The sequence below is a fragment of the Eptatretus burgeri genome, chromosome 15, assembly GCF_056783735.1.
Source record: "Eptatretus burgeri isolate ZD-2024b chromosome 15, Ebu_testis_v1, whole genome shotgun sequence".
Classification (NCBI taxonomy): Eukaryota; Metazoa; Chordata; class Myxini; order Myxiniformes; family Myxinidae; genus Eptatretus; species Eptatretus burgeri.
In genome coordinates, this window is record NC_140975.1 from 24283361 (window position 1) to 24300481 (window position 17121).

The window sequence follows — 17121 nt, forward strand, 5'->3', positions numbered from 1 at the left end:
CGAACGGATCATGATCCATAGAGGTTGGACAAAAATGTTATCAAAGCTTTTTCACCTGAAATGTCTTCATTGGTGGTATGTCTCATCAGAAAAAACCCCACCCGAATCCGCCCATGGGAAACCTCGTTTTGACCTCAAATCCAAGATGGCCGACATTGTACAGGTGCAAAACTTAAAATGGACCTAATTTTGGAAAGAAACAACATAGAAACACTTTTAAGGTGTCATTTTAAACTAATTTGAGGATCCCACTCATTTAGTGAAATTTTCGGAACCATGAGAGGTCGCGATTATGTGTTAAGGTCAAGGTCATTGTAAAATTTAATCAAAATTTGATCTCAAAGCTCACCAAATGACGCATATTAACCCGGGAAATCGCTCAGTGTGGCATCAACACATATAGATCACATTAGTTAACTCATTCGGCCCGAGACCCATCAAAATACGGGTTTCTAGCCAAAGTGTTGGGGATGAGACCCGTATATATACGGGTTATTATGACGTTATGTGACGAAATGTAACATAAAGACATCATGGACGTCATATAGCATTATGCCATCATGCACGTTGTTAATCTCCTCTCTAATGCTAATTCTACCCTCAATCTGAATGCAAACCCCACCCAGATCCCACCCTCAACACCCATCCCCAATCAACCCCACCACTTGCACCAACTCCAGACCAAATTCTGGAATTTTTGAGGGCTCAACGCAATGGAAATCCACGAAACGTGGAGGGCTGAGTGCGTTAATTTGACTGTGTTGAAATTTGTAATCCTCTGCATGGTATGTTTCAATTTAATCAGTATATTATTATTTTTGTTTCAGATAGAACCGTAATGGCAGTGTACAGTCAGGACGCAGTTTGTTTACTGTGTGAGGAGAATATAACATTCACTGTGAAGGGTTTTGCATGTGTCAGTCGCAAAGGTCTTGCTGCAATCAATGATTTCAGTGTCAAATACAATGAACTAAATCCAGTAAAGACTATCCCGATTCATGCATTTGACGACAATGAGAAGCAGTATCTGCATGAGAGATGTCGTAAAGCTCACACCAATATGAAGCGATATGAGCAAACGTAAACATGACTGTGATTCTTCCTCAGCACAGAAACTCAGATCTGATGTCAAGAAATTCTGTTTCCATACTGACTTATCAGTGTGGAGAGTTGGTTGGTTGATCGAAACAGGACATCGAACAGGCAGGAGAAGATGCCATGCTGGAGATATTTGGGTGCACCACATCACTAAGCCTCAACGCAGCAAGGGTGACGAAGTTCCTATTGAAGGTAGCTACTTCTACACAATATGTATCTCCAGAAAAGCTTCCGCCGACGAGTGACGCAGCCACCTTTCATAGTCATCGGACTTATCACCAAGTGCAGGGATGGCGTGGCAATGATATCGCCTCTGCAGTTTGGGGTTGGAAAGCCACTCCCGGTGGTCTTGTGCCTATCAGGATGACTCGGCCAGCAGCACCAGAGCGACTCCTCAAGATAATTCGGTGCAATTGTGGTGGCCAGTGTTACAAAAAAACATGCACCTGCCGCAAGAATGGACTACAGTGCACACCAGCTTGTGGCCAATGCAGGGGAATAACATGCATGAATGTGCCACATGTGGACAATCAGGATGATGATGACCAGAATGTAGATCTCAATAATAATACAATGGATTGACATTGCAATTTGACTTTAAAAAATGATCACTCATACAATATCATTTAAGTGATTAGGCATAGTAAACTTTGTTATTGGACACCTTAACATGGGTTTCAAAATAATGTCACTGCAAGGTCACAAAATCTATTTGGATTCTTACTTATTTGTTAAATTTGGCTATGATTATGATCTTGATGCCAATCTCATAAATAAGTGGACATATTGAAAGAGTCCATTGAAAATGATACATCCAATGTACTTTATTTTGAGTCATTTGCATCATTTTGATCAAATTCAGGGTCAAATTAGGATCAAATTTGACCTTGACCTTGAATTTATCACATGATCTAGATATCCAATCACCTCAAAACTATTACTAAATGAATGAGCATCTTAATGGTATATGTGGCAATAACAACCAATATATTTTATCAATAACTATCATTTTGGTATAACTCTTGATACAATTTCGGTCAAATTTAATGTTGCTTCGGTCAAGTTTAACATTGACCTTGACATATGACCTTGATATCTAACGATCTTATAAGTATAACTAAACGAATAGGGGTCCTCAAATTAGTTTAAAATGACACCTTAAAAGTGTTTCTATGTTGTTTCTTTCCAAAATTAGGTCCATTTTAAGTTTTGCACCTGTACAATGTCGGCCATCTTGGATTTGAGGTCAAAACGAGGTTTCCCATGGGAGGATTCGGGTGGGGTTTTTTCTGATAAGAAATATCGCCAATGAAGTCATTTCAGGTGAGAGTTTTGATACCATTTTTGTCCAACCTAAATCGTTCATTGCTTAGATTATCTTTCTCTACCTTCTGTGGTAGCTTCAGGTAGACTGCTCCATAAAAATACTACAAGCATCCACGTCTACCTTCGCACCCGAGTAAAGCTTAGCGTAGAATACTCGAATTCGTTCGTGAATACTTTCAGAATAATTGAGCAAAGAGCCATCTTCTGATAAAACACTTGATATACTCCTAAGTCGACCTTTGCGCTTTTCCAAAGCTTTAAGGTAATTCAGGGCATATTCATCCTCAAGAAGGAACTGCAACCGAGAATGCACAAATGCTCCTTGTGCCTTAACATGACTACATGCTTTGAGGGTGCTCTTCTTATTCTCATAAGCATGCAATTCAGCAGGGGTAAGTGTGGTCAGGCGACTCTCCAGATGCAATAATTCCTCTTCGAGCTTCGCAATTTCTACTCCAATTGTTGCGCTCCATCCATATGAGTATTCCTGGCATAACAATTTCAGCCATGCTTTCCCAACATCCCACCAGAGACAGAGTGAACAAAAATCTCCTTTTCTATCCCTCCATGCTTGCCAAAAGTTACGAAAAATTAACAAAAGGCTTCATCCTGGACAAGCACTTCACTTTTGTTGAAGTGCCAAAATCCTTTTCCACACCTTGTTTCAGCCAGGGAAAGCTTAATCCAGACCAGATTATGATCTGTAAAATGTGCAAGTTTTATCCCGGAGTAAATGACACTCCTGCACCAACGTTGAAACAAGTAAAATCTGTCTAGCCAGGATTGCGAGATATGACCACCCCTGATACTAGTATAAGTAAATGACTTATCTGTGGGGTGCTGCACACACCAAATGTCTCTCAGGTTTAACAGTGTTACCACTTGTTGTAATTCCTTAGCAGAAGGACTGTGCGGCTCTTTACCCACCCTATCAAGGGAGGGATTGAGAGTGCAATTAAAGTCTCCTCCAAGAATCACACACTCTTCGTCAGGAAAGGTAAGAATAAATCTCCTCATGTGATCATAGAATCGCACCCCCGCAGCTCCCAAGCATGGTGCATAGATGTTGACGAAGTCAACAACAAAATCCTCAAATCTTACTTTTACATGCAATAAACGACCCAAACTCCTTCATTAACCACAAGTATTTCAGGTTTCACACATGACGAGAAGAGGATAGCCACTCCGCAAGATGTATCCATGAGGTGACTAAAAAAAGGCCAACCCTTCCCATTGATTTTCCCATCGGAAGGCAATCTCTTGGGTTGTGTGGGTCTCCTGCAGAAAGGTTACTCCAGGTTTCTCCTTTAAGCAGGACAGTACTTGGTGTATATATGGAATGCATCTTTACACCCATTAACATTCAATGATCCCAGGCGAAAAGATAATGCCGTCATTATTATTTTTTTGAGAGTTATCTAAGCCAACTCATGCTTAGCCCCATAATTTAGCAACTTTGCAAGAAACTTCCTCACTCGGACTTGCTCGGCCGAACCTGAAGTCTTGCTTTTTTGTCCATATCTCCTCAGTATATACAGGGAATGTACGAGTGTTTTATAATCTTTCCACCGCTTTAGAGCAGCTTCAACTTTCTTCCGACTGTGCAAACTTTGCTCAAGGAACTCTAATATTTCATGACCAGGAATACACAAATGGTGCCTTGAGGGCAGTTCCGATTCAATTCCAATGAATGATCCTTGATCCCTTTCCCAGTCACTGATGCTCTCCTCATCTTTGCTGTCTGGGAGCTCATGGTCTCTCTCCTTTGGTGCATCTGCACTTGATGCCGAAGCTTCTACCTTGTCATCACTTAAAACAATGGTAGGGGCAGGGAGATCATCCTCTTGCAATGCTACGGTAGAACCGTGTCTGTCTCTTTCACTGTCTACATCTACTGTTGACGTAGTGTCAGCACTCGAGACCTCGTTTAAGGCAGGTAATGCCTCAGTTTCTTGCAAGACTGGCACCTTCTTCTTGTCTGTCACAACAAGAAAGGATCCTGAGGTTTCTTCTTTTGTAGCTTCAGTCGCGTTCCTTTCATGCAGAATTATGGCAGGGGATTCATCACTTACTGATTTGTACTGAATCTCCATTTCAGTTATTGTTGGTTTGTCTTGATGTACTGTTTTAGCAACAGACATCAGTCTTATTTGACTCTGACGGGTCAGGAGATGCCACCGTGTCATTCGTCCTTCCCGTGTCAGGTTCGGTCATGGATGATCTATCGTTTTGTTCATTCCTCAACAGGTCCTTGGGCGCATCTGGCAGCAGAAACTTCCCATGATCTGTAACTGGAGGAACAGCATCTTCTTCTTCCTCCATTTGCACCAATTGGTTCACAATTTCTCTCTCCTCCAAAACACTGAACCCTGCAGATCGCTTCAAGTCCTTGTCAGCTTCATCTTCAATGGTATCAGTCATTCACAATCCCCTTTTCTTCTGGTTGCGATTTTCTCTTCTGCGCTCTCTTCGTCTTCCTTGCCCCCACTGTAGTCCATCGATTTTCAGCAGAAGAAGGACCAGGTTGAGAAGGCAACACAGAAGCTTCTGGGATTCCACTTCCCTTTTCCTTAGGCTCATCAGGGCACTGAGCAGCAGATACTTCTTTTAAAGTAGTGGGGCAGTCTGCTCTCATGTGATCTTTTGCCTTACATACAAAACAATAAGGTTCATTTGTCATATAAAAGACCTTGTAATTATTTCCTTCAAAAGGAATGACTAAGGATCCTACACATTCAGTGTCGTTTCTCAGTTCGATTGAGACCTGACTTTTGAATGACAGGATATGACGGAAGGGAGGCTCATGACAACCGAGAGGCACAGGCCTGATAGGTGATCTTAGCACTCCCAATCGTTCCAGGAAGGGCACAATTGCATTATCAGCAATGAAGGGAGGTATGTTGGACAAGGTAACCCGTGTACCGAGACTCGAGAGAGGTTCAACTTGTACGAATAACCCTCCCACAACAATCCCTTCCTGTATCGCCTTATTCGCTACAGCTTCAGATTTAAGGAAAAACACGGCTCTTCCGTTACAATTTCGAAGCTGAAACGATTCTTGATGGACTAGACCTACAACATTTGCCATTGCCTCAACATAAGAATCCATTTGGATCGTTTGTCCGAGTTGGCATCTCACGCCAAGCTTCCTCGTCAACATTTTAAACGGATGTGCAGAGTCGCCCGCACTTGCTTGGCCAGAACCGCCGGCAGCGACTCGAGCCCATTCGCGATTCATTGACATGTTGATATTCACTCAATATATCTTTTACAAACAAAACCGACTATACTAAGTTTTGCTAATGTAATGCAGGAAGAGGAAATTAACCTGAAATAAATGGTTTTTTTTCTCAACAACGGGATCTAAATAAACAACGCTGAGAAACGCGTTTTTAGAGGAACTCGTTTGAAACAAACAACACTGAGCTCTTTAACGATCTTGTGTTATTTAGCACGTTAAAGGTTCATTAATCAAAAGGAATTCAAAACGATATTATGTTGAGAACGGCACAAATTGGGCGTGGCAATCTAGCCCCAGACTGGCACGTCGCGCCATGCAGCAGCTAGGCCTCAAAACAAAAGGTCTAATTAAATAACCAAAACACGAAAATATAATAAACAAATGAACCAACTCGGTTCAGAAAACCAAAAACAAAACAAAAATACGAATGGAACCAGAGTATGAGGAATAGAATGGTCGATAATCGAAGCAACTCAAGGAGCAGCGGAAATACGTGGCAGTTAGTAGTAGTAGTAGTTGTAGTAGTAGTGATACTGTTACGGATTTGGAAACCTTGTGCACACAAGCAGCCAGAGTCCCCGGAGTTCAGTTATTTCGATAAGTATGTGTTAATAGTTAGAATCCTTCCTTCTGTCGAATGGGAATTTCGTGTGTGCGCTACGAGTTATTTTGCAGTAAGTTTTTTTTACATCTTCAACAACCACATCTACAACAACTACATCCTCGACATCACCAACTACAACAACGCCATCGCTCACGTGCATCGTGTCACGTACAGGGGTGAGGTTCCCTCCGCCCACCGTGAGCTCATCCAATCAACGGCGGCCACGAGTCGTCCGACAACCCCCCGGCCAATCAGGAGGCGAGTAGCGAGGAGAAGAGGCCCCTCCCACCAAAAGAGGAGTACAATGGTTGAGAGGAGCAGTTTTTGGGCAGACCGGGTGATCGTGGCGACGGCAGAGTGGTTGTGAGACGAGAGGACGGCAGACAGGAGGATCGTGGCGATTCTGAGCAGTCTGTCGTCGTGGCAGACGGTCATGTGTGGTGGTTGGAGCGGTCTGAGACGGTGGTGGTCGTGGTTGAGCGGTCTCGTTCGTGGGCCGTGGACTTCGGGTCGTGGGTTAGAGTCCCACCAGTGGTTCGGGTCGGTGTGATCGCACGATGCGGGACAGGTACCCGGCTAGGCTCTGGTCCCCCAGCTCACCTTTCTCTCCTGGGCTGAGGACCGACTGAAGACGCATGGGTCCATTTCTTGTGTGTGTGTGTGTGTGTGTGTGTGTGTGTGTGTGTGTGTGTGTGTGTGTGTGTGTGTGTGTGTGTGTGTGTCTGTGGGCCCCGTCCTGTAAGTAGAATTGTTAAGTGATTTTCTTTGCTCATTGTACATTGCCTGCCTTTTATTCGTGATAACTCTGCTCTTCGTGTGCTCCCCTACCCCATTATAAATAAACCCCTGTTAAATGTTCCAGTTCGTTGTTCGTGCTTTCTTTCATTGGCCGAGCAAGGTGCGTATTGAGAAATAGTAAGGCCGTTCGGGCCGGTAAATTGTTAATTTGGACCAACGGATCTTGGTAATCCCCGCTCAGGTTACACCCGGATCGGGCTCGGTAAACAGTCCGTTCCGCCCGAGGTCCGTCGAGGGTGTGGTTTTCCCCGGTAGTTGGACGACGGGGGTATTTAGGTATATTGAAATTAGGCAATTAACCCTACCCCACGCCGTCAAAATATTGGCGACCACGGTCCGCTAAGGGACCCGTGACCTTTCGGAGTTGTCCGAGAGTTACGACCTAAATTCCGGGTGTTCAGTGGGAGACGACTCCGATGCTCCATCTAGTGGTCATTTATCGCCACCGAACCCTGGCCCACAAAAATACGACTTCCCTTATGAGGAACCTCAACACAGGAGAAGCCCATTAGACACATCAAGCCTTGCAATGGTTGCCAACCTATGGTTGTTTGTCTGTGTTCTATCCTTTTGAAATGCTGAGTGTCAAGATCCCACGATGAAGCTGAGTCTATGGGTACATCACAGACAGGTCAGTCGTCTCTCTTTCTTCTTCCACATCCTTTCTGGACTTGAACTCACTGCTCTTTCCATGCTTTGGCTTCTGCAGAAACAAAGCCCCCAGGTTTCTGCAGGGTGAACATGGTCCCCCAGCAATCCGCAACCTCAAATATCATTTTGCGATTTGGATTCAGTTCAGGTGACTCTACCCTGGACATGCTACTTCTGCTTTCACAACAATGAATGGAGGTCCTCAATGCCAGACATGAGATTAGAGCCATCTCCCTCGACATATCACGAGACTTCAATATGGTCTGGCATTCCACCCTGCTCACCAAACTCTCTTCCTATGGTATCCATGGCCATCTCCAGTCATGGCTTGCACACTTCCTCTCCTATCGCAGCCAAAGTGTGGCCCTAAATAGAGTTCTCTCATCCCCTCTTCCTGTCCAGGCTGGAGTTCCTTAAGGCAGCATTGTGGGCCCTGTTCTTTTTCTGGTTTTCATCAATGATCTCTCCGACTCTCTGGAAAATCCTCTTTATCTCTTTGCTGATGACTCCACCCTCTGCCGTACCATCTGTCATCCCTCAGACTGGCAAGCAGCAGCTTCTTCGCTCTCTGCAGATCTGGTTAAAATCACAAACTAGTCCAGCACATGGAACATGTCTTTCACTCCCGACAAATCTCACACTCTCACTATGTCTCTCCGAAAGGACCATTTGGAACCCCCCCCCCCCAATCTACTTTCGCAACAATCCTCTGGAAGAAGTCCTTTCATTCAAGGTTTTGGGTCTCACTCTCTGTCATGATCTTTCCTTGGAAAGCTACATTTCCAACCTGGCCTCCAAAGCCAGTTGCCGACTGGGAATCCTCCATCATGCAAAGTCCTTTCTCAGCCCACCTGAGCTCCTGACCACATACAAAGCTTTTGTCCAGAGCCTGATGGAGAATTGCTCTCCCCTCTGGGCTGGTGCTCCTGCCTCTCACCTTTCTCGGCTTCACACTGTAGAAACCAAGGCATTTAGGATCAATGGTATCTCCCATGGTGAGGCTGAGTCCTTGGGTCTCACACTCTCTCACCGCTGGCAGATCAGTGATCTTTCTGTCTTCAACTATCTCCTCTTCAGTCTTGCCCCCCCCCCTGCTATGTTTGCGACATCCACCCACCCATATTTCCGCTGGGCGCTCTAGGTCCGCCAGCAAGCCTCTTCTGGTGAAACTCCCAAAATCACGAATCACCACTCACCTTCACTCTTTCATTCCTCTTTTTTCCTGCCTTTGGAATAAACTCCCACACTCTCTTCAATCCCATTCTTCCCTCCAGGCCTTCAAAACAGCTGTTCACCACCACCTCTTATTTCCCCCCATCCAAAATCATGATCTTTTCTATCTTCATTAATCCACCCCAAAGCCACCTCGTTCAAATTCCCTGCTTCCTTCCTAAAAGTCTCTGTAGTGTCCATTTTGTTTACCCCGTAAATCCCACCCCATCCCTCTCTCTTCGATAGATCTCCGGGTTGTCCCTGTTCCCAACTGTTTTGTGCTGCTCTCTTCCGCCTCTCTTGTCTCCTGCTCCCTTTGTTACATGTTCTGTGTGTTAGCTCTCCTACGAGCGTCGACAATGTGTACAAAAAAATAATAAAAGAATTCCATGGTTTCTCGGTGAAGTAAATTGATGGAAAGGTAATTTACCTGTTGACAGAATTGACTGAAGAGGTCATATATATATATATATATATATATATATATATATATATATATATATATATATATATATATATATATATATATGTACGTACGTATACATACACACGTACTTATTGTTGCGGTTCCACAAAAATGCATGCCTCTAAGGCAATGGCACCCAACCTACAGTGATCCCCAGGCGGTTATTTCATGAGTCTTCGTGTAGTTAAACCTCCACTCATGTCTCGTGGGTTAATGGGACAAAGTGCGTTGTGTGTGTCTCGTAGTTATATTAGGTTAAATAACTATCTCTAATTCATATTCTGATTCCTACCTTAACCTTGTCCTTTTAGCCATGGCACAACACAAGCAAGCAAGCACACACGCCATTCAATATGCGATTGATAATAAGCACACCGCGATGCCTCCCGTGGCTCGGAACCACCACCCCACTCCACACTTTATCACCCGTGCATCGCACACCATTATATAGTTCAAATCTGCACACCAATCCCCAACCGGCGCTTCACCTTACTTCACACCTCACTCAACAAACCCCAACACTTCGACCACAAACGCCTCCCGCACATGGGAAAAATATTCCCACACCCCCTTCGTACCACTGCAATGCTACAATTCGCCACTCTATACAGATAAGTACTGCATGACTCGAGCTATTCTCGGGACCGCGCGATGCTTGGCCAAGCAGCAGACATCAATAGCTCCACCGCATCTCGCTGGGGACGTCCCAGGTGACCACGCAGAATTGATGCAACCCTCATCCAGTCGCCAGACCATGGCAAGACAGGGGCAGTGAGGGGGGTCGCAAGAAGGGCGATCAGGAGTTTGGTATGGGGCCCGGGTGTGCATTTTGGCTCATGAGATATGTCAGTGCCGGGGAAAGTCCGTTGCTATTCGACATTCAGATTGCACTCGGAGCACATTCAGGGCCGGAGTTCTGGCTCACGGAGCATACCCTATGTTGAGTCAGGAGCTTCAACCCGTGCCGAAGCGGATGGGCAACTGAGACAGTCCCGTAGCCTGGCAGGGCATGGCTCGGGCCACTGTGGCTCAATAGAGGAGCAGGATTCGGGTCACAGCACGTTGCTTTGGATCATCGCTCCACCCTTCGCCCGGGGCTTATAAACAGGGGGGGGAGCAGGAGGGGCAGAGCCGTTAGGTCTTCTTCTCTCTTCGTTGCCTCTTCTTCACTGCTTCCCCTTCACTGGCTCTTTGCTCGCTTATCTCCTCTTCATTTCGCTCCCTGTCTCACTATTGGTGTGCGATTGCCAGGACGTGATTCTTCTTGAGAGCTTGATCCGAGGTGACTGCCAAGACTCCCTGCCATGCTGTTAACATTCCGCCACCCCCGTACAGCCAGATAGACCAGTGCGGAGCGCATGTTGACATGAGCCCCGGCAAAGTGATTAAGCAGGAGATAACTCACCACATCTCGAGGTAGGAACGCTTAGGCGGAGTGTCCCATGGAGGTACACATGACACAAACAGACCTTTACATGGCTCGGGAATGGATCTTTCACCTCACGCATCTATTCTCCCCTCTCTCTATCCCGTCTTCTTTGAATGCACAAAGAGCATAATTACTGACTCACAATCCCATTTTCCTCTGGCACGACACCACACCCCACACATTGCACTACACCACACCACTCCTCCCACACCACCAGTATTCCTCCCATCTACCTCTTCCTAAGCGTTCTGGGATGCGTTGGTCTGCCGACCGCACTAGATATTGAGAGGTCGTTTATCCTCATCTGCTCTCTTTCTCTCTGGACTTTATGTAATCGTGTGTGTGTGTGTGTGTGTGTGTGTGTGTGTGTGTGTGTGTGTGTGTGTGTGTGTGTGTGTGTGTGTGTGTGTGTGTGTGTAATGGCGCCTGCCCTAGTTTAAGTTAAGATTGTAGAAGATATAATGGGATAATTCTGCTGTGTCTTCTTTTGTAAGATTGTTTGCTTTTTGCTGTACCCCACAAATCCCGGTTGCTATCCCCTGATGTACATAAAAATAAACCCCATTCATTGTGCCACATACTTTTCCTTGCCATTGTAAATAAATGCTTTGTGTAGAAATGTTCACAGCTCGTTTTTGTCTTTTCCTCCATTGATCGAGCATGGTTCGCATTCTCGTTTCGCCGGGACATTATCCCCCAAGGATCTGATTCCTAGCCGGTACATGCTTGGCAGTTCCACTTGGCTACATCTGATCTGGTAAGGTGATCTGGATTGAGCAAGTGCATCCTGTGCATCCTGTGTCCCCCGGTAAGTATATCACGTGCCATTTAGGTAAACGGTATCAGACGGAGGACCTTAAATCACGTGGTCGAGTTATTGGCGTTCACGGTCGATTAGTGACCCGCCGCATCACAAAGTTATTAGTGTGAAACGGCCTGCGATTCTGGAGAGTCTGGTGGGAACCTGAGGTAGCTCACCCCTCATGGTCTTCGCCCCCGACCCTGGGTCCACAACAATATGTGTGTATATATATATATATATATATATATATATATATATATATATATATATATATATATATATATATATATTTTATACTTCCGGTAGATGTGCAAACCAATGACTGAGCAAATACATTACATGCGGAACAAAAATAATGATTATAACTCGAAATTGCATGAATAACATTTGTAAACCTCTGCATCCATTGTCTGGACCCAAGAGCTCTTCAATGAGGTGCCATTCAACATTGTACGTGCTGTAGTTACTATGTTCACCCCGCTCAGACGCAATCAGGCAACTTGCATTTATAAATGGATAGATAGAACATAAATAGTTTGGTGGAATTTTCAGAATGCATAAATATCATTATGGGATGAAAAACATTTGCTGTTCTTCAACAATCAGTGGGCACATCATATTCTTCTTGTCACAGTTTCTCAATCTGCCTGTGCCTTATTGTATTATACATGCTGCACACAAACAAGCCCTTGTCACTTCTGATGGAAAAAGGAATCACGAAGGCAAAAAATACGTCCCCACATCAATTTTCTGATACCGATGAACTAATCAAAGTAAACTTCATAGTTAGTAGGAACAGAAAGTCCAATTGGAAGGCTTCATTATGAAAGAAGAGTTCTTGCTGTGGAAACTGTGATTGGTTTAAACCTACTGGCCCAATGAAGAGACACAAACTTAAGCAGACATCAATCAAACTGAATAATGCTTGAAAGGTGGACATTTACAACTATGCACCAATCTCTTTAAAATATATATAATTGAAGAACAGAGGCAAAAGTCAACATATTTTTTTGAGTAAAACAACACTTCCAAAATCATTCCTTGTGAAATAATGAAAAATGACATCAATGAAAAGTGAAGGAAATGCAATGTGAATGTCACTTTGATATTTCACAAATTAAAATGCTCGTCCCTAAAGGAATCTCTGCAAAATCATCGTCTCTTTGCACAAAAGTACAAATGTCAAAAGTGTTGAGGAATAACACGAAAGCAAGTTATATTGGCATATGCACAATCGGTCGGAATTGGTTGATGTGAGCCACGAAAAATGATCTTCCCTTCTCTCGCGAAAACAAATGTATAAGCATATGTGGACCAATCCCCCACAGTGGTGACCAAAATGTACATATATATATATATATATATATATATATATATATATATATATATATATATGCATTGTTTGGATTATTCAAGTCTGACAGGATGGCTCAGAGGTAGTGCACTTCCCATGAGCTATCTAGTCTGGATTTGATTCCCAACGTGACTCTAAACTATCATCCCGGTGTTTTGCACGCGGGGTGATACATCAATGTGTGCGCTGTCCCTCGGATGGACGTTGCACTGTGTGATATGTCTACTTGCATTAGATGGTGGATATTAAAGATCCGAGAGATTAAAGACTCTCTTCCTCTTGTTTTTTTTGTGAATAGTCGGCGAGATATCGCTGCTAACCTGAACAAATGACAGATTCCTGCCCAAATAAGCTCGAGGTCGAACGTCAAAACCTGGTAAGCTGTTTTATGAAAGACTTGAGCCAAAAAGTTGAAACCCCAAGAAGGTGGAGCAGCAATAATATAGTAGTAGTCATAGTGGTAGTAGTAGTCGGAGTAGTAATGGCAAAAAACAATCATGTCCGTTGCTGAAACTTCTCCAAAGTTTCTATTGCATGTGAAGCATTGTTCACTTATCCTCATGGTGGAAAAACCCCCATCGAGGAAACCATGAATGAATTTGTAAAAATTTCTAAAAACAATTTTTCACTTTGTCATTATGGGGTATTTTGTGTAGATCGGTGCCAAAAAATTTAAATTCAATCCATTTTAAATTCAGGCTGTCACACAACAAAATGTGAAAAAGTCAAGGGGTGTGAATACTTTCTGAAGGCACTGTAATTATGTCAGTTATATTTTCATGTGTAGCTTGTTCCCAGTTGATAGTCACGACACTTACTCAATCACACAGTCACAGCAGTATTGTCACAACAACCACAGCGGTCACAATTGAGACGTTATGTATGAACTCCTGTCACAGTTTCATAATGCAAGAAAAATGTCCTTCTTCATACTTACTTTCATGTAACAGCAAACTCCTCCTAAGTTGTAATTACCACAATACAAATCATGAATGGTCAAATTAAAATACTTATTTTTTTCTCAAAACAAAAAGTAATCAGGATGCGCTCATTCATCGTAATCATGCGCTTACTCGAAGTAAGTAATGACATTCTTCTCCAATAACTTTTATTCAAATTTTCAGCAAAAAGCTGAAAAACAAAAGTGTGGCATCAAAACATCCAACAGATGAGTTTGATGATCAGATGACATTACCCCAGAGATCCTCAAGTTGATTGATGTGAAAGATGTTGAACAGCTTTTATTCCAGGACTTTATGTATTTATTGCTTCTCCTCTCTCCGGTCTATATTTAAGCAAACTAAAATTTCAACAAACCTATATTTCCATCGCCAATAATTGTGTAAACAATTTGGATCGAAGGTTCTTTATAATGATACTGACCACATCGTAAACCGCTATTATTATTTTGGTTTTATATCGTTGGTCCGTAAACGCATATGCCGTAACTGCGGATCCCTGCAAGTCCCGTGAATTAGCCATCACAGTACTCAGAGTACCACTAGCTAATTGAAGAAGCACATTCTACAATGAAGCACAGTGAATACAGTGCTTATGTGGTGCTGGGTCTGCGCTTCATTCCTTCACCGCCATTGGGAAAGTGATACAATGTAAGCGTATTATTATTTTCCACGATTGTCCATTTGATTCCATGGCAATGGAAGAATCGGAAAACTCCAACACAAATCACTTTATATACCAAATGTTATCTGCTAACAAATGCAGGTAAGCATAACTCTGTTGGCTGCATGCTATGATCTGAGCTGAGCTGTCTGTACCTTGGATACACCTGCCAATGGTACACAATTCAACTGTTAAAAAAAAACATTAAGAAACATGGACACAAGATAAGACTCTATTCATCAACAGCACAGCACACCAAACCACAAAAGGAGAACGCAATGTGAACAACACAAATAATTATAATCAATGATGACAACAAATGAAACTCTTGCAGTAAAAACAGCCCAAAATCTATACACTTTCTCATGGGTTTGATTCCCAATGAAACAGGATCAACAACAAAATTTATCTTTATGGCATTTTCCAGGCAGGAAATTGCATCATAAAGTACATCTACTTCTTTCATACGCAGCATGTGGCTGCGGATACCATCATTTTCTGGGGGTGCAACTGTGGTGCTGATGCAGTGGTGCTGATGCAGTGCTTCTTGAGCCTGAATTTGGAGCTTAGCCAGGGTACCGGAGATATCTCTCCGACTCTTCATGAAGGACACTGTGAGATGTTTAACATACACCAACTAATGCTGGCAGAAGGGACGCCCAGTTTCACGTCAATCCGAGGGACAGAAAATGCATTGATGAATCACCGTGCATGTGGAACACCGGGATGACCCTTTATAGTTGGGTCGGAATTAAAACCCAGGCTAGGCAGCTTTGAGGCAAGTGTGCATACATCTTGGCCATCCTTCCAGCTCATAACATACATCTTTTTGGGGGAGGGTTGTTAAGCTAGCTGTACCATCTTCTTGCATTTTTTGGTTGACATTTTTGATCCCAGCATATACATTAATGATCCCAAAGCAGATTTGGGCAAGTATACAAATTGCTGTCGGGACTTCCACTAGGTAAGAAACAGAAAACCACCAAAATGTTCCTTGTAAAGACTGGATGCAAAGTGTTCAGATATGAACAACTAACGAGAAAATATTGTCAATAGGCACAGTGAACACAGGGCTTCGACGAGAACTCGACCACAATGCAATAATTGCACAAGCATGATGCAGACATGAAGCAAGACCTACCAGTATTCTCCGAAATGTTCACGTCGATGCTGAGGGGTGCTACTCGCTTGCTGCGGAGGCGGGCCTTACAGGTATATGTGCCAAAGTCTGTGAACTTGAGGTCGATGATGTCCAGGCTGCTGGTTCCAGGAGCAAAATCAGCATCTTTCTCTGAGATGATCATGCGATCAGAGGGTTGGAGCATATGCCCATCTTTGAACCATGAGAATGAGAGCTCCTTTGGGGGCAATGCCTCCACCTGGCATGAGATCTTAACCTCACGACCAATTTTGATGTTGTCATCATCGTGGTAAGGATCGGGAGTAATCCAAAACCGGCCATTAGTGAGCACTGCCTCAGACACCAGGAAGAGAGGTAGGGTTAGGAGAAAGAAATGGAGAAGAAATAATGTTAGCCAATATTTTGAATAATAATTTATAATTAATGATGTCCTATATCGAGCAGGTGGCTGAGAACACTGTCATACAGATAATGGCTTCCAAATTAATTGCTGTATGGCTGTAAGGAAATGACTGGTTAAGGAATGCAAACACCTGTAATTTGGGCCTAATGTCTTGTTTTCCAATTTTTATGAAATATAAAAATTTATACCCTCAACAACAAGTATTTCAAGTCAATTTATGTACCGGTTTACCCTGATGTATTTATTGTGAGTACTGTATCTCATTCGCAGAAGTTTTTGAATGGCCCAAATATATGACTTTAAGATCCATATAAGGACTAAGAACCAGAAATGGCAAAACCGTTAGTAGGTCAGTTGGCGTGGAGTACCTGTTAAGTACCTGTGTTTGTGCTGATGCTTTCGTGAGTTTGCTCTACCTGATAAAACTACCCCTGTTAACATGCTGTGAAGCTATTCTGCATTACATAAGACAAGCCTAGGCCTGTTCTTTGGGAGATGACACCGTGTGGTCATTGTTTTGGTCACATGGTACAGCTGATAACTTCCGGTAAGCATAAAATATTGTCAACAAACACCACTCAAGAAGCTTGGTGGATGCATAGCGATGCAGGTCAAATATATATATATATATATATATATATATATATATATATATATATATATATATATTGTCATTAGGCCTTGTGAAACAATGGTAATTTCTTGCGTAGTGGTTGGGTGCACCATCATCGTTTCAAAAAAGGGTTCAGGGTTAAAATTTCATCGGATACCTACAGAAAGTGATCCTCGCTCAAAGTGGCTTCAGGGGAACTAGACACTGGAACACAATGAAGGGTCCCAGTTTTTACACAAACAAAACTGCACGCTGTCAACCATGTTAGGATCGCATAGATGGTTCTGGAGTCCAGAGCCCTGATAGCTTCATCAACTTTGAAAAGCAAGGATGCTACATGGCTGCAAACCTCTCCAAGTC

At 43.4% G+C, this 17121-nt stretch overlaps 1 protein-coding gene across 3 annotated transcripts in view; it reads right to left on the minus strand.

Annotated features, from left to right (window-relative positions):
* MDGA1 (MAM domain containing glycosylphosphatidylinositol anchor 1) overlaps nt 1-17121 on the minus strand; it is a 369996-nt gene that overhangs the window by 210519 nt on the left and 142356 nt on the right. For all 3 annotated transcript variants that reach the window (XM_085858359.1, XM_085858360.1, XM_085858361.1), the window contains one exon: nt 15746-16075. In XM_085858359.1, coding sequence (XP_085714485.1) covers nt 15746-16075 — 330 coding nt within the window. The remainder of the gene's footprint in view (nt 1-15745; nt 16076-17121) is intronic.